An 18,234-nucleotide genomic window follows, 5' to 3' on the forward strand; every position below is an offset into this window, starting at 1 on the left:
AGATGGTCAGCATGAGTGGACAGGACGAAGGCAGAGAGTAGAGTCATGATGTGGTAGAGAAGACAAGTTGTTTTTACCAACATCAGAAAAGATGAGACAAAGAAATAAGCGCCAAAAAGAGGGGCAAAACAAAGTTGAAAAGAACAAAGAAGAGAGAAGCAGACTGTGAGAAAAGCAAATATGCCAGCATCTCTGTAGTGATGTTGTATATACCTGCAAGTTCATTGCAATAAACAAGGAACAATGAAAGGATGTTTGCTCCAAGTCTAGGAACAAAAGAAAGGTTGTTTCTCAATATAAGAATGTGTTTGCCAAGTAGATCTGGGCAGGAAATGAATTGCCTTGTTCTGTGAATGTAGAGTATTGTGGTACATACACATGGCGTGAACAAGTGAGAATATATGAAATTGGAAATAAAAGAAAGAATTTATATACATATACAGAATGTAGAAATATAAATGAAAATATATACAAGGAAAGAATATATAGATGTAGATATATATAAAGAGATATAGTCAAGTCACTACAGTAGCTCCCCCCTAGATTTGTACCGAATAGAAATGTAGTATCAAATCGACAAAGGAAAGTAAAAGGGAACTTGGCTATATAAAACAAGAGAATAAAAGGAGTGGAAACACTAGTGAATTTTGAGACATGTTTCAACCATCTCCGAAAAATTGAATGAACTTGGCAGGAAACCTGACATGGCGACCAGAACGGGTCTTACGAATTTCGGGAGGCATGTGCTTGTCATCAGAATCCACTGCCAAGTCCGTGGAGTTGGATTGTTGATGAACTTGGTCAGGTGGATCTTGATGATGAAATGGAGTGGTAGCCTCCTGCTCGATGAAAGCCGGTTTCAGCCTGTCGACACTGACATTTTCATGTTTACCATTATAATCAATGGTAAAATACTTGTCAGTGCGACGGATGACTCGGAAGGGTCCTCTGTATGGAGGCTGCAGTGGCTTTTTAACAGCATCATCTCTTAGAAAGATGTGAGATGAAGAATGCAGTTCAGGATGTACCTGCGTTCGAGTGTGCTGTTCTCGAGTAGGAGTGGGATGTAATTCTCGCATCATTCTCTTTAGTCTGTGGGCATAGTTAGATGGGTCATCGGCAGAATCAATTTGTGAAGGAGCTACAAACTGTGCAGGTAGAGTGACAGTAGTCCCAAACACAAGTTCCGCTGCAGAGCATCCAATGTCCGCCTTGATTGCTGTGCGTATACCCAGCAAGACTAAAGGGAGTGACTCAGTCCAACGGACCTTGTTATGAGCTTTGAGAGAGGCTTTAAGTTGGCGATGAAAACGCTCCACTAAACCATTTGCGGCAGGATGGTATGCTGTTGTACGGATGCGTTTAGTGCCAAGGAGGTTGGTGAGTGAAAGGAAAAGTGCTGACTCAAATTGCCTACCTCTGTCTGTTGTGATGGTAGTAGGTGCGCCAAACACTGCTACCCATCTGGCCACAAATGCTCGCGCTACCGTCTCCGCAGTGATGTCGGGGATAGGGATAGCTTCTGGCCATCTGGTGTAGCGATCAACACAAGTAAGAAGATAATTGTTACCCTCTGATGAAGGAAGCGGGCCAACAAGATCAATGTGCACATGAGAGAAGCGTGCATCAGGTGAAGTGAAAGTACCAAGTGGTGCTTTGGTGTGCCGATGTACTTTACACTTTTGACATTCGAGGCATGTTTTGGCCCATTTTCTGACATCAGCGTTGATGCTAGGCCAAACAAAGCGCTCTGTAATGAGCTTTTGAGTAGCTCTGATTCCTGGATGAGAAAGTCCATGAAGGGAATCAAAAATAGCTCTTCTATGTTTGACTGGTACCAAAGGCCTGGCAGTACCAGTTGATATATCGCACAGAATGGTAGTGGTAGAACCTGGGAGAGCAATTGACTTGAATTGAAGTGAGGAGTCTTTCACCTCAGTTTCATCTTCCTGATCTTTTGCGATGGCCGCAAAGTCTATGATTGAGGAAGAATCAACTCTGTCAATATACAGACGAGAGAGGGCGTCTGCTGCTGTGTTCTCCTTACCTGAAATGTGCTGTATATCAGAAGTGAACTGAGAAATGAAATCGAGTTGTCGGATTTCACGTGGCGAATGCCTATCCGGTTTCGATTTGAGTGCATGGGTAAGAGGTTTGTGGTCAGTGTAGATAGTAAATGACCTACCTTCAAGAAGATGGCGAAAGTGCTTGATACCCAGATATGCTGCAAGCAACTCCCTACCAAAAGTGCTGTATTTGGTTTCAGCGGGTTGTAACCTCTTAGAGAAGAAAGCCAGAGGTTGCCACACTCCATCTACTCGTTGTTGGATAGCTCCCCCAACTCCTACGTCAGAAGCGTCGACTAGTAGGCACAAGGGAACATCAGTGCGAGGGTGCACAAGAACAGTAGAGTTAGCCAATTGATCTTTAGCATGATTGAAAGCAAGAAGCTCTTTCTCTCCAAGATCAATTGGCATGTTCCTTTTTGTTCTGTTTTTCAACAGATCAGTCAGTGGTTGCAGCACCTCTGCACAACGAGGAATGAATCGCCTGTAGAAGTTTATCAATCCCAGGAATTCTCGAAGTTTGGTGAGTGACGTAGGTGCGGGAAAATCACGGATGATTTTCACTTTGTCGCTAAGAGGGCGGATTCCGGTGTTGTCCACCATATGTCCGAGGAAAGATAGCGATGAAGCACCAAACTGACATTTCGAGGGATTGACGATGATGCCATACTCCTGCAGGCGATCAAATAGTTGACGGAGATGTGTCTCATGTTCATCTTGAGAGGAACTGGCTACCAGTATATCATCCAGATAAACATAGACAAATGGAAGGCCGCGAATGACGGTGTCCATCAATCGCTGGAATGTTTGTGCTGCATTCCTAAGGCCGAATGGCATTCGAACGAATTCGAATAAGCCGAATGGAGTGGTCACGGCAGTCTTGTGAATGTCGCTAGGCTCGACTGGGATCTGATGATATGCCCTAACGAGATCAATTTTGGAAAAAATTGTCTTACCTGCAAGAGTTGAAGAGAAATCTTGCAAGTGTGGGATAGGGTATCGATCCGGGACCGTGCGAGCGTTGAGCAAGCGATAATCACCACAAGGCCGCCAGTCCCCTGGCGTCTTCTTGGGAACCATGTGCAATGGACTTGACCAGTTGCTCTCAGATTGTCGGATAATGCCAAGTTCAAGCATGTGCTCAAACTCTGCCTGGGCAATTCTCTGACGATCTGGAGCAAGACGACGAGGGCGCGCTGCCGCGGGCGGGCCTCGAGTTGGGATGTGATGCGTGGTAGTATGTTTCACTCCTGAGTGCTTGTAAACCGGTCGTGTGATATCCGGATATTGACGGAGAATGGAGTGAAACCGCTCCGATGAGTCGTGTTGAACATACATCGGGCTAATAGTACCTGTATATGAACCACATCCCTGGACTGTAAGAGTGGTTGTGGTGTCTATCAATCGGCGGTGTTTGATATCCACCAACAGTCCGAACTGGTCAAGAAAATCGGCACCCAAAATCGGCGTGGGTATATCTGTCACAACAAATATCCAGCGGAAAACACGCCGTAAACCGAGATCAAGTGTGAAAGACTTTTGTCCGAAAGTCTTGATTGGTGATCGATTTACAGCCTGTAGTTGGATATTTGTCGCGTCAACCCTAGCCGGTTTTCCCAATTTTGAATGAGGGAAAATGCTCACCTCAGCACCTGTGTCGACGAGATAGCGCGTACCAGTGTACTTATCGTTGACAAAGAAAAGGCGACTGGGTTGGGTGCTGCCAAGGGGGTTAGTCGCCGCTATTCCTTGGCGGGGTCGTTTCCCTGGGCCTGTCTTGCTGAGAAAGAGCAAGGACTAATGCACTTTTGAGCACTGCTCCCATATTTCCAGTGATACCAGCACTGGGCACCTGCATGCTGTTCACTGCGATGCGGGCTGCGCGAAACTGATTGTGGGCGCTTAATCGAGTCCTTCGACTTGCGCTGTCGACTACGAGTCCATCTCTGGTTTTCCAGCATGGAGCAGGTTAATGCTTGAACCTGCATTGTGAGCTGGTCAACCTGAGCGGAGAGTTGGTCGATTGGAGAAAGGAAAGATTCAGGAGTAGAAGAAACATTAGGGATAGTCATGTTGTAGGGTTAAGAAAAATTGAGGAGTAGAAAGGAAACAAAAATAGTTAAGTGAGAAGCAAGAATAGCGAAGTGAGAGAAATGAATAAAGGGCGATAAAAGAAAATTAAGGATTCAGGATCACGTCGGGGTCACCAGTTTAGGAAATTGGCAAAGCCGATCTCCTAATATTTATATAAAAGTTAGATCCTACCTTAATTCTTGCTCGCCAGATGATAGAATGGGATCCAGCCGCTCAGAATCTCAGATAAATTGCACAAATCCGTGAATAGAAATATATACACTTCACAATTTCAAATAGAGTAGAAAAGGGGACAGATGTCACAAAATGTCTCGCGAAGTAATGAGCTCATTAAATATGCAGAGAATATAGACTTCGAAGGAGTGGAAGTGACGGTAAGAAATAAGATTGGAAAATGCAGAGAAATAATTAAGTATAAGTTGATCCTCCACAAGATTTGATTCAATCCTCACTAGCAGCTGGATGAGATGGTCAGCATGAGTGGACAGGACGAAGGCAGAGAGTAGAGTCATGATGTGGTAGAGAAGACAAGTTGTTTTTACCAACATCAGAAAAGATGAGACAAAGAAATAAGCGCCAAAAAGAGGGGCAAAACAAAGTTGAAAAGAACAAAGAAGAGAGAAGCAGACTGTGAGAAAAGCAAATATGCCAGCATCTCTGTAGTGATGTTGTATATACCTGCAAGTTCATTGCAATAAACAAGGAACAATGAAAGGATGTTTGCTCCAAGTCTAGGAACAAAAGAAAGGTTGTTTCTCAATATAAGAATGTGTTTGCCAAGTAGATCTGGGCAGGAAATGAATTGCCTTGTTCTGTGAATGTAGAGTATTGTGGTACATACACATGGCGTGAACAAGTGAGAATATATGAAATTGGAAATAAAAGAAAGAATTTATATACATATACAGAATGTAGAAATATAAATGAAAATATATACAAGGAAAGAATATATAGATGTAGATATATATAAAGAGATATAGTCAAGTCACTACAAATTCTTTGGTAGCCAATCATAATATCAGAATCAGTGAACAATAATACCTATAAAACAAGAATGACGGGATGATTCGGCAGATAACAAATGCTCAAGCTGTTTCAAAGGCTAACAAAAACTGTTTCCTCAGACTAACTCTGCACGAGGTCGGGTCAGAGTTCCTAGAGCTCGGATTGTTTGCCGACGATGGCCGGATCGTCCTTGGCAACGACCAACAGACAAACCTTAGCAACGAACGCTTTTCCAAATATCCTGGCCAATCAGAACCCGGTGATGGTGGTGGGTATATAAGCTCGGACGCGGCCGTGGTTACGGCAGTTCATTTCTCAACACCAAACCCTTAACTTGGAAAGAGAAGTACTGGTTATTTTGCTGTGATCTATCATTTTTCATCTCAAGTTCTAACTTCACAAAAGTCTGCAAACATGGTAAGTCAATTATTTATTTCATGTAGTCATTTAAGTTATTAAGAAGAAAACCCGCAAATCAAACGAATTAAGGAATTGAAAGCGGCAAATTATATAGTATTTTCTGAAAAAAAAATTATTCAATGCTATTCTTCAAATTCACATGATGTTGAATTTGCCTAAAGATTGTTGCCTGCTAGTTTTAAGGTACATCGTAGCTCACATTTTAGGATCCTTCTGTATGATGGCTATGAACAACTGATTCAAAGAATCTGTTATACCGTTCATTTGTTTTGGTGGTACTGGTAGTGTTATTTTGTAAAATTCATCTGCCAGGTCTGGTGGCTTGTATAGCCAGGAATAGGCCAACTCTATCCATAGACTAATTTTCAAAGATCCAAACTTACTGACCTAACTCTAAGTTGAGCTCACCATGTATTGCACTCGACTCTTAAACAAATCAGTCAAAATGACTAGTTAATTGGGTCAGCTGGGTTCAACTGTTATTCTGGTCATATTACTATTTTCTAGCCGTATTTTACTACCAACAGAGTTATATCTGACAGGTGCACCCATCAGCTGACTCCTGATCTAGTCAATTTGATTGATTTGTTTTAAGAGTGTGATTCGATATCATACAAGTATATTTTTCATATTGCAATATATTTATTTCACATTGTAGCGTGAATGTATCTCTATCCACGTCGGCCAAGCCGGGGTCCAGATCGGTAACGCCTGCTGGGAGTTGTACTGCCTTGAGCACGGCATCCAGCCTGATGGTCAGATGCCCTCAGACAAGACCATCGGCGGTGGTGATGACTCCTTCAACACCTTCTTCAGTGAGACTGGAGCTGGCAAGCACGTCCCCAGAGCCGTCTTCGTCGATCTCGAACCAACCGTAGTCGGTAAGTTTTTTTTTGTCCCGAAAATTATTTAAATTTGCAGATACTGAAACTCCTGTCACGAACCTATATAGGAATTGTAATTGATTTGGTGGAACCATTTCTTACGTTGGACATTTAGGAGTATTGGAAAAATATACATGCTTAAAACCATATTCAATAACTATACGCAGCTTATATTTAATTATAAGGTGATATGATTTTTTATTGGGTTAAGAATAGTGGAAAATTATATATGACTGGTGAATATAATACAGTATGCATTGCATCCTGGATGAGGATCCGGTAACTTTAAGAGTAGTCTAGTTAGTTGGATGGCGCTGTTCAAAACGTTTGTGGCATACAGGCTTTAAAGGGGAAGTTCACCCTGACAAAAGAAAATATTGTGAATAAAGCAGAAATAACAAAAAAAAAATAATGCCGAAGTTTTGAGAAAAATCCATCAAAGAATAAAAAAGTTACTAGAATTTTAATTATTTGATTTGTGACGTAATATGTGAGCAGCTTTCCTACATATCGTATTGTAAAAAAATCAAATAAATTTCATTTTCTCAGAAAATTGAAAATGATATTTATTGAACCTTTAGTATAACAATATACAAATCATTTCGCACCTGTTCCTAAAATGATATAAAAATAAGTTTTAGTTTCAGTTTCATTTTTTCTCATTCCAACAAAACAGTATACAAAATCCATAAAAATACAATTACAACAATAATTGATAATAAACAAACATGTAACACACACAATATATATATATATATATATATATATATATACACATCTTAATTATACTTGGATGGATTGGATCATGAAATATTTGAGCTGAAAATAATATGTTGGAAGTCATCACGAACCATTCAATATTAAATTCATGGATTTTATATTGCATACCATGAGTGGAAGCTGCTCGTTCATGACGTCACAAATCCAAAACTCAAACTTCTAATAATTTTCTGAATCTTTAATGAATTTTTCCTCAAACCTTTACCAATATTTCTTAATTATTTTTTTCTGCTATTTTAAAAACAAACATTTATTCAGGGTGAACCTCCCCTTTAATTTCCAGCTTCCATTTATGGAAGATTGAGAATTGCATTTATTACTTCTACTGGTTGTTGTAGTATGCATCATCTCTCTTATCAAGAGAAATACCTATTTGGAAATGAATTTGTTATTATTACTGCACTTTTTAAACTCGTTTGCGAGTCGGTAATTATTCTCATTGGGAATATGATAATAATCTCGTTACCTCTTTGATCTATCCTCCTGTGTGACTGTTACCTGATCTGCTTATACTCGACGTCGACAATAGTATCTATGCCAACAATCTTTTCTTTAAATATCCAGATGAAGTTCGTACCGGTACCTATCGTCAGCTCTTCCACCCTGAGCAGCTGATCACCGGCAAGGAGGATGCTGCCAACAACTACGCCCGTGGTCACTACACCGTCGGAAAGGAACTGATCGATATTGTCCTCGACAGGATCAGGAAGCTGGCTGACCAGTGCACAGGTCTCCAGGGATTCCTCATCTTCCACAGCTTCGGTGGTGGCACCGGCTCTGGCTTCACCTCTCTGTTGATGGAACGTCTCTCCGTCGATTACGGAAAGAAGTCCAAGCTCGAGTTCGCCGTCTACCCCGCTCCCCAGATCTCTACTGCCGTCGTCGAGCCTTACAACTCAATCCTCACAACTCACACCACCCTAGAGCACTCCGATTGTGCCTTCATGGTCGACAACGAGGCTATCTACGATATCTGTCGTCGTAACCTTGACATCGAGCGACCCACATACACCAACCTGAATCGTCTCATCGGCCAGATCGTTTCCTCTATCACCGCTTCCCTGAGATTCGACGGCGCCCTCAACGTTGATCTTACCGAATTCCAGACCAACTTGGTGCCCTACCCACGTATCCATTTCCCTCTCGCTACCTACGCTCCGGTCATCTCTGCCGAAAAGGCTTACCACGAGCAGTTGACTGTTGCCGAGATCACCAACGCCTGCTTCGAACCCGCCAACCAGATGGTGAAGTGTGACCCACGTCACGGCAAGTACATGGCCTGCTGTCTCCTGTACCGTGGTGATGTCGTCCCCAAGGATGTCAACGCCGCCATTGCTACCATCAAGACCAAGCGTACCATCCAGTTCGTCGACTGGTGTCCAACTGGCTTCAAGGTCGGTATCAACTACCAACCACCCACCGTCGTTCCTGGTGGTGATCTTGCTAAGGTTCAGCGTGCCGTATGCATGTTGAGCAACACAACAGCCATCGCCGAGGCATGGGCCCGTCTCGACCACAAGTTCGATCTGATGTACGCCAAGCGTGCCTTCGTCCATTGGTACGTCGGAGAGGGTATGGAGGAAGGAGAGTTCTCTGAGGCTCGTGAGGATTTGGCTGCTCTCGAGAAGGACTACGAAGAAGTAGGTGTCGATTCCGTCGATGCAGAAGGAGAGGAGGAAGAAGGTGACGAGTATTAAACATTCCATCAACCATTCTACAACTCTGTTTCCTACTAGATTGAACAATCAAACCAACTCTCAAATATAAACTCATTATTATGCAAGCTGATCGTAAACACCTTGATCCGTCGGTTATCAAGAACATTTCATTACTTTCGTGCCAAATAAAATAAGAGACACCAAAATTTAAAGTTTATTTATTAACAGTAAATGCTTTCGTGAGATTTTGAAATAAAAAAAAATATGAATAAATTCACATTTTGAAGATTTCTTTCTTTAGAGATTGTCATGCCAATCCATATTTTTTAAGGGTATTTAAACGAAATGTTGTTTGGAGACGCCTGAAAATCGGCATCACACTATTATCATGATTATGTTACACTTCAAATATCAGAAACTAAGATGATGGTGATAAAGATGATGATGACATCGATGAAGATTATTTTGGTGACGATGATGGTTGTGGTATTTTGATGTGTGATTGTAATGAATGTAAAAAAGGAAGATGAGGGGGAGAAGAAGAAGGAAAATGAAAAGAATAAGAAGAGGAGGAATAAGAGGAAGAAGAAGAAAGAGGATGAAAATAATACAAACAGAAAAAAAAGGAGAAGAAGGAACAGAAGAGGAAGAAGAAGAAGAGAATGGGAGGAGAAGATGGTGACGAAGGTAAAGAAGAAAAAGAAGAAGACATGGAAGAAGAAAGAGGAAGAAAAGAATATGAAAAGAAGGAGGAGAAGAAAAAAGAGAACAGGAAGATAGAGAAGAAGAAGACCGAGGAGGAGGTGGAGGCAAAGAATACAAAAAGGAGGAGGAGGAGAAGAAGAAGAAGAAAGAGAAGATGAAGATGAGAAAATGACGTTGTTGGTGATAATGATTGTGACAGCAATTAATAGCTGCCAGTCATGAGTGGTCATTAGCTGAAACTTTTAATTCGATTGCCCAGCGAAAGGACTCCGGTTGTTTTGCAGGTTTATTACTATAAAGGCCAATCTGATATATTAATAACACAACTTAGGCATCTGTCTAATTAATGTTAAATTAATAGTGAATTACCAAAATACAAAGAGTCTTATTGCAGGAATTAAGCATGCTCTTGATGTTTTTGTTTTATTAGGCCTACCCCAAAACACACGGAGCATGAAAAGCTCCGCTTATACACTTTAAACTGGATTTATATTACACACAAAAAATCTGACCCCGGCCATGGCCGCACACCGGATTTTTTTGCGGGGGGGGGGGGACAGGACGCATGATTTTTTTTGGAAAAACTCGAAACTGAGGGAGCGAGCTTTTCTCAAAATCCTCCCCTCCCCCGCTGCGTACGGACATGACTCGGGCCACCGCTGTACTTTCTTGTGCTTGTCTTCCCATACTCCATATCCATGAATCTACTATAATAAGCGGTCTTTTTCTTTAATTTTTCTTATCATCATTAGGTTCAATGTATTAGACTCATTTGCTCATTTTGTTCGCATTACAATTTATTCAGTTATTCATTCACTATTCAATTTGTTCACATTTTATCTTTATTCACACGTTTGATATTATCCCAGTAGAACATCGTCGATGTCATTAAGTAGGAATATTTCTCATGAGGGATATCTTATTTACAAGCTGTGCTTCTTTGGGGTCCCAAACCTGTCATTTGTTTTAGTTCTTTATAATGTAACCATTTATTTTGTTTGTATTTTGTTCTCCTTTGACTGGTTTGAATAAATTCAATTCAATTCAATTCAATATATTTATTCATTCATATGATGTTTTCTTTATAAAAAGCAGGGTAGTCTGAGGCCTGCTTTACAAGGCAGCCCTGCTATCATTCACAATTCGACGATTGTTCCCCCCCCACCCCCGGCCCACACCGGGCCCACACCCCTTTTCTTGAAACTCACACTAACCTGCATATGATTGTACTCTAGAAATTTACACTTAAAATATGACGCATACTCCTTGTTTGCGCTCGCCGATGACAAGGGCGCGGAAATGTAGTTTGATTAATCGAAACTGTATACCAAATCAATTAAGAATTGATGCGGTATACTGTTTCTGAAATAGACCATTCTCAAGTCTATATTATGACGAAATGATACAAAACATACAGGCCTTAGGCCACAAATGAAACTTAATTATGGAACATTATTGAATTATAACATATTTGGTATTTAAACATCTCCAATAGCAACGGGGTCTATTTTTAAGCCCCTCGAAAGACTAGGAAATGTTAAATGCATCCACCCACTGTACATCAGCTGGTATATAAACCCACGCTAACCAACTACGGTTTCATTCATTTGGTTGCTGACGACACATCACCGCCGTGAGCAAGCCTGTGATCAACCGATTGTTACTCTTTTATACATACAGAAACAAGAAAAACTCCAACATGGTAAGCGGAATTATATTCATCTCTTTCTCTCATAAACTAATGTAAATAATTATTACCACAGTTGATTTATAATCTTGAATTACAAATTATTTCCCCGGGAATCTTCCGAAGTTGTGCGATTGCGACATTCAGACTTTCAGTTTCAATGCAGTATGCGCGGCCAAGCAAAATATATTTGTCATCATTTTTAGTGGAAGCTTACATTTTCTATTGTACATGCATATTCAAATGATCCATGGATACCTTATTATGCAGTACCTGAAATGACGTCTTGATGAATCACGCGTTTTCTTCAATGATATAAGTGAAGCCAAAAATCATCAAATTTGGATATCGCCATTTTTTACGTGTAAAGAAAAAAAAAAATGTGTACTCGACCATCGTCTGGACGACAGCCAAAGGTCACACTTTGAAAGGGCGGGATATTTGACGGAGGACAAAGGATTCGTGCCGGATTTGTGTTCCTCTCGAATCCACTGGAGCATCTGAAAGCTCGAGAATCGAAGTCCAAACTCTCAATGCAAACCACGATGTAGAGTAGAGTGCAAGAGACCACAATCGTTTTAAATATTTCGGCAGATTGTTCAGGGTTTTTTTTGTTGTGAGGATTGAGTCAGTGCCGAGTGTCTGTGTGTTCACCTGATATGGGTTGGGTGGTTACGCATGAAATACAGTATAGTGTGCACGCAAACAAAATATATGACGTGGTGTATATGTTACATGTACAGGTAGTCTGGCGGCATCTGCGACGGCCACGTGCGTGGTTTCGTGTGTATAAAGGAGTGGTGCTCGCTTTTGATTGTGATATGCACGAGCGGGTGTTTGGGTGGGGAGGGGGGGGGGGGGGGTAATCGCGTCCTTGATTTTGTCTAGTGTTATAACTTATAAGAGTTGAAAGCAGAATAGACCAGTTCGTAGTTACTTCAGGGACAATTTTGGTCAAATGACCTTTCATTTCTTTCATTATGATGGGCAGATTTCAAAGCAAGATATTACGTAAGCATGCCTTACATAGCAGGATGAAGAAATTGAATAGACCAGGTGACTAGAATAGCACACAAATGAACACTTTACGAAGGTATTTGTTGCATTCCTACTTTGAATGCATATCATAGCATGTTGCACAATGTACTAGCTTGGCAAACTGTGAAATACCAGTCGTTCGTCATGGACGCATTGTTGTTTTTTGTGGATGTACATGATAAACACAATTCAAAAGAATATATGAATAATCAAGAAATCAAAGTTGGTGCTTATCTGATTAGATTTTAAACCACCATGTCACTTTAGTACAAATGACCTTCCTCTGATCATGCGCAGAATATTTTGATCATGCGCAGAAAGGAACTACGAACTGGCTTATAGAAGAAAAATACGAAAAAACATAGTATAAAAGAAGGATAGAATGAAAAATAATTATGGAAAGTTTTTAGCCTATTTTAGGATATTTCTTTACTGTAAGGGATGGTCCGGGCTGAAAGTATTTTATAGCTTAATGAATAGAGTAGAATTCACTGAGCAAAATGCCGAAAATTTCATCAAAAACGGATAACAATTAAAGTTATTGAAGTTTAAAGTTTGGCAATATTTTGTGGAAACAGTCGTCATGAATATTCATTAGGTGGGCTGATGATGTCATATCCCCACTTGTTCTTTTGTATTTTATTATAAGAAATTAGGTTTATTCAAATATTTTTCCCCAAGAACTAAAAAAAAATGGATTGACAACTGATTTAGTGCATTAGATATTTATTACTGCAACTTATTTCATTATAAGGGAAATATATTATTCACACAAGTATGAAATAATGAAACAAATATGATTTTATGTAATATAACATAAGAAAACGGAAAGTAGGAATGTGACATCATCAGCCCACCTATGAATATTCATGACGACTGTTTTCACAAAATATTGCTAAACTTTAAATTTCAATAACTTTATTATTTGTTATCTGATTTTGAGGAAATTTTTGCTCAGTGAATTCTACTCTATGTATTAATATATAAATATTTCCAGCCCGGACCATCCCTTTAAAAATAAAGAAAGAAGCTACAATATCAATATTTTGTGAACACAGTCATATGCACATCGTCATGAATATTTATTAGGTGGGCTGATGATGTCGCATCCCCACTTTTATTTTTCTTATACATGAAATCATAATTCTTTCATTTTTAGCTCATCCGGCCCGAAGGGCCAGATGAGCTTGTGGCGTGGCGTCCGTCGTCTTTCGTCCGTCCACAATTTCAAAATGCTTCTTTTTCGCCATTTCAAGTCCGATTTCAATTCTGTTTGCCTTATATGATAGCACTAGGTAGGGGATTCAAAACTTCTACACAGAATTTTAAAACTCATTAAACATGCTAATTTATGCGCATTTTTCAAAATTCACAACAAATGCTTCTTCATTTGTTGTGAATTTTTAATTTTTTGCTTCCATCTGGTAGAGCTTTATGAGGTTCACCAAACTTCTACACATATTTTTGAAATTTTGAGTAGAACAATTTTTATGCTAATTTATGCGAAATAAATTTATGCATATTTTGAAAATTCTCATAAAATGCTTCTTCTTTATTTGTTGACCGATTTTGATTTTTTTTTCTTCCATCTGATAGAGCTTTATGAGGTTCACCAAAATTTTACACAGTTTTTAAATTTGGAGTAGAAAATTATTTATGCTAATTCATGCGAAATTCATAATTCACAGAAAATGTCTCTTTATTTGTTGACTGAATGTCAAAATGCTTCTTCTTCGTCATTTCAAGTCTGATTTCAATTATGTTTGCTTTATATGATAGCATTAGGTAGGGGATTCAAAATTTCTTCACAGAATTTTGAAACTCATTGAATATGCTAATTTATGCGTGTTTTTTTTAATTCACATAAAATGCTTCTTTAATTGTTGACCGATTTTGATTTTTTTTCTTCCATCTGGTAGAACTTCATGAGGTTCACCAAACTTGTACACAAATATTTTGAAATTTTGTCTAGAAAATTATTTATGCTAATTTATGCAAAGTTTATTCATATATCACACAAAAAAAAATTCTTCATTTATTGATCAATTTCAATTTTGTTTGCTTTATATGATAGCTTGAGGTGGAGATACAAAATTTCAACACAGAATTTTGAACTTTGAAGCTCATTAAATATGCTAATTTATTCATATATTTTCAAAACTCACAAAAATACTTATTTATTTTTGATTGATTTTGATTATTTTTGTTCCATCTGAGAGCTACATGAGGTTCACCAAGGTTCTTCAGAGTTTAGAAATTTTGACTAGAAAATTATTTATGCTTAATTTATATGAAATGTATTCATAGATCACAAAAAATGCTTCTATGTCATTTCTTCATCAATTTCAATTTCATATCCTCAAATTATGTCACCAATGTAATTCTCTACAGTGTCAACTGGGCTGAAATTAAAATTGTGTTAGATTTCGTTGCGAGATGCCGAATGAGCTCCACATCATTGAGGAGCTAGTTTCATACATGTGTAAATGATGTCTCTCCATTATGAAATGAGTTGTGGCAATGCACTTAATCGGTTGTCAATCCAATCGTTATAGTTCTTGGTAGAAAAATTTTGAATAAACCTAATTTTATATAATTAAATCCAAAAGAAGAAGTGAGGATATGACATCACCCCACCTAATGAATATTCATGAAGACATGCCTAGAAATGTTTCACCGGAATAATGCAAATCTTTAAAATTCAATAACTTTGTTAGTTGTTATCCGATTTGGATGAAAATTTCAGCATTTTGCTCTGTGAATTTTACTAAATTTATTTAGATATAAGTATTTTCAACCCGGACCATCTATAAAGAGCCTTGATCAATTAATCTGTCAAGACTGAGTAAACAGTGCCCTCTGGAGGTGATGAACAGTACATGTTGTCACCGCATGCGGATGGCTTGTTGAAACTGTAAGGCCCAACGTAATAAATACCGAGTACTACCACCCCCCCCCCCCTGTTTATACAATTTTATTTATTTTTTTTACATGGAAATTTGAAAATGTCAATAGCTCATCAATCTTAAAAAAAGTAAATAATTTTTAATTTTATATCTAGCGTGAATGTATCTCAGTCCATATCGGCCAAGCCGGAGTCCAGATGGGCAACGCCTGCTGGGAGTTGTACTGCCTTGAGCACGGCATCCAGCCTGATGGTCAGATGCCCTCAGATAAGACCATCGGAGGTGGTGATGACTCCTTCAACACATTCTTCAGTGAGACAGGAGCTGGCAAGCACGTCCCCCGTGCAGTGTTCGTCGATCTCGAACCGTCTGTTGTGGGTAGGTATTACGTCGACATAAACATTTTTTTGTCCTGTTGGATCTTACTCTGCCTAACGACATGTCTAAATTGCGTCATCTGTATATACCGCAAAAGTTCAATTTAAAAAGGAGTTCTACCATTCTGCAATCACTGTCAGTAACTGGTCTCATTTTCCCCAACTTTTTAATCACACGTTGGCCTCCAATTATCTATGTATGCCTATTATAGTCGCGCGGGATTGACTGGTATATTTATTAATAGAAACCCTTGATAAAGACTGCATTGGTTGAAATAAAGTGAAGACGATAAGATAAACGCTGATTTATAATTGATTTCCAATGCACATCATTTCACTATGTATAATCAAAACATCTTATTTCATGCGTTGCTAATTTTAAACAAAAATCGTTCCAAGTTTTCGGAAGCCTCCCTCATCCTCTTCCACAGGGAGAAAAAAAAATCATTTCGGTTTATAGCGAGCTCAATCAATTATGAAATACAAAATCGTAAATCCAGTCATCAAAAAGCCAAGATCGTTTTAGAGGAGTAAATTGTTAAGCCGTTTGAAATTGAAATGAATGTACTACCAGAAATTTAAGAAGTTTATTTTCAGCATTTTCAGAGATGTCTATTTCAAAGATTTTTTTCAAACTTTTTCTTTGTCATCTATTTTGTTTTTTTGTTCAGATGAGGTTCGTACTGGTACATACCGTCAGCTCTTCCACCCTGAGCAGCTGATCACCGGCAAGGAGGATGCTGCCAACAACTACGCCCGTGGTCACTACACGGTCGGTAAGGAACTAATTGACCAAGTTTTGGATCGCATCAGGAAGCTGGCTGACCAGTGCACAGGTCTCCAGGGATTCCTCATCTTCCACAGCTTCGGTGGTGGCACCGGCTCTGGTTTCACCTCTCTGTTGATGGAACGTCTCTCCGTCGACTATGGAAAGAAGTCCAAGCTCGAGTTCGCCGTCTACCCTGCACCGCAGATTTCCACAGCTGTTGTCGAACCCTACAACTCGGTTCTCACAACTCACACCACACTAGAGCACTCCGACTGTGCCTTCATGGTCGACAACGAGGCAATCTACGATATCTGCAGACGTAACCTTGACATCGAGCGACCTTCCTACACCAACCTGAACCGTCTCATCGGCCAGATCGTCTCCTCTATCACTGCTTCTCTACGGTTTGATGGCGCTCTCAATGTTGACCTAACAGAGTTCCAGACCAACTTGGTGCCATACCCACGTATCCATTTCCCTCTGGCTACCTATGCCCCAGTCATCTCTGCTGAGAAGGCCTACCATGAGCAGCTGACCGTCGCAGAGATCACTAACGCCTGCTTCGAGCCTGCCAACCAGATGGTCAAATGCGATCCCCGTCATGGGAAATATATGGCTTGCTGTCTTCTTTACCGTGGTGATGTCGTGCCCAAGGATGTCAACGCCGCCATTGCTACCATCAAGACCAAGCGTACCATCCAGTTCGTCGACTGGTGTCCAACTGGCTTCAAGGTCGGAATCAACTACCAGCCACCCACCGTCGTCCCTGGTGGTGATCTCGCCAAGGTTCAGCGTGCCGTCTGCATGTTGAGCAACACCACCGCAGTTGCAGAAGCATGGGCTCGTCTCGACCACAAGTTCGATCTGATGTACGCCAAGCGTGCCTTCGTCCATTGGTACGTCGGAGAGGGTATGGAGGAAGGAGAGTTCTCTGAGGCTCGTGAGGATTTGGCTGCTCTCGAGAAGGACTACGAAGAAGTCGGTGTTGATTCTGTTGATGCACAGGAAGAGGAGGAAGCAGATGAAGAATACTAACTGCATACTCACCCGTTGCCCATTTTGTCAGTGTAATGTAATATCCTACACAACCAAATGATTTTTAAGATTAAACCATAGGCCTACCTATTAGGAAAAATGCGATTTTCGCCCTCAAATCGGGAGAGAAAACTTATTAAAAACAATCCGAATTAAACACTTTTTAATCATTTCTAAGGACCCATGTAAATGTAAGAATACTAGGGACATTGCGATTTCATAAGTTCTGAATTTTTAAGTCCATTATTATGAAAGGATGAAATTTGTGGAATCACTGTGTAGGTAGTCCTGAAAAAGATGTGTTCTCTCTTTCGGTAACACTTTGGGCAAAATAATTTTTCAATTGTTCTTTAACTTGTTGACCGGATTGGCAACTGCATTCTCTTTCAGGAAAACTTACCCGTGTTCAGGGGCGGAAATCTCTCCCAAAAGGTAGGGGGGACAAGGGGCTGGAAAATTTGACAAGCAAAAAAAAAAAAAAAAAGTTATCACCCCAAATTCAAGGTCATTTCGAAAAAATTAATTTGACAAGCAAAAAAAAAAAAAAAAAAGGCTATCATCCCAAAAGTAAGGTCATCTCGTCCTAAAATACATGTTTTATTTCGATTTTGAATGATGTATTTCTTACCATCATAAAAGACCACAAATAGTAGGGGGGACATTTGATATTGTGTCCCCCCTACTATTTTGAGTAGGGGGGACACGTCCCCCCTGTCCCCCCTGGGATTTCCGCCCATGCCCGTGTTTCTGCAAAAGGCACCTTCATATTCATGCAATACTTCAAAAGCAACAACAGTAAAACATTCCGGA

The 18,234-nt window shown here is 40.0% G+C and overlaps 2 protein-coding genes across 2 annotated transcripts; both read left to right on the forward strand.

The window, feature by feature from the left end:
- Nucleotides 1-5,308: 5,308 nt before the first annotated feature.
- Nucleotides 5,309-9,180, forward strand: LOC129258850 (tubulin alpha-1 chain). The gene is made up of 3 exons (XM_054897086.2): nucleotides 5,309-5,582; nucleotides 6,244-6,466; nucleotides 7,814-9,180. Exons 1-3 carry the CDS (start codon nucleotides 5,580-5,582, stop codon nucleotides 8,944-8,946), a joined length of 1,359 nt encoding a protein of 452 aa, XP_054753061.1. The 5' UTR covers nucleotides 5,309-5,579; the 3' UTR covers nucleotides 8,947-9,180.
- Nucleotides 9,181-11,151: 1,971 nt separating this feature from the next.
- Nucleotides 11,152-17,991, forward strand: LOC129258849 (tubulin alpha-1 chain-like). Its single transcript, XM_064098606.1, has 3 exons — nucleotides 11,152-11,314; nucleotides 15,399-15,621; nucleotides 16,292-17,991. Exons 1-3 carry the CDS (start codon nucleotides 11,312-11,314, stop codon nucleotides 17,422-17,424), a joined length of 1,359 nt encoding a protein of 452 aa, XP_063954676.1. The 5' UTR covers nucleotides 11,152-11,311; the 3' UTR covers nucleotides 17,425-17,991.
- The last annotated feature ends 243 nt before the right edge of the window (nucleotides 17,992-18,234 follow it).

Source organism: Lytechinus pictus, chromosome 4, assembly GCF_037042905.1.
Source record: "Lytechinus pictus isolate F3 Inbred chromosome 4, Lp3.0, whole genome shotgun sequence".
NCBI classification, from domain to species: domain Eukaryota; kingdom Metazoa; phylum Echinodermata; class Echinoidea; order Temnopleuroida; family Toxopneustidae; genus Lytechinus; species Lytechinus pictus.

What these genes read in the sequence shown, in the direction of transcription:
- LOC129258849 (XM_064098606.1), top strand. An exon ending in TCTCGAACCGTCTGTTGTGG is followed by an intron (nt 15,622 to 16,291) that starts GTAGGTATTACG and finishes TTTTTTGTTCAG; the next exon opens with ATGAGGTTCGTACTGGTACA.
- LOC129258850 (XM_054897086.2), top strand. An exon ending in TCTCGAACCAACCGTAGTCG is followed by an intron (nt 6,467 to 7,813) that starts GTAAGTTTTTTT and finishes TTAAATATCCAG; the next exon opens with ATGAAGTTCGTACCGGTACC.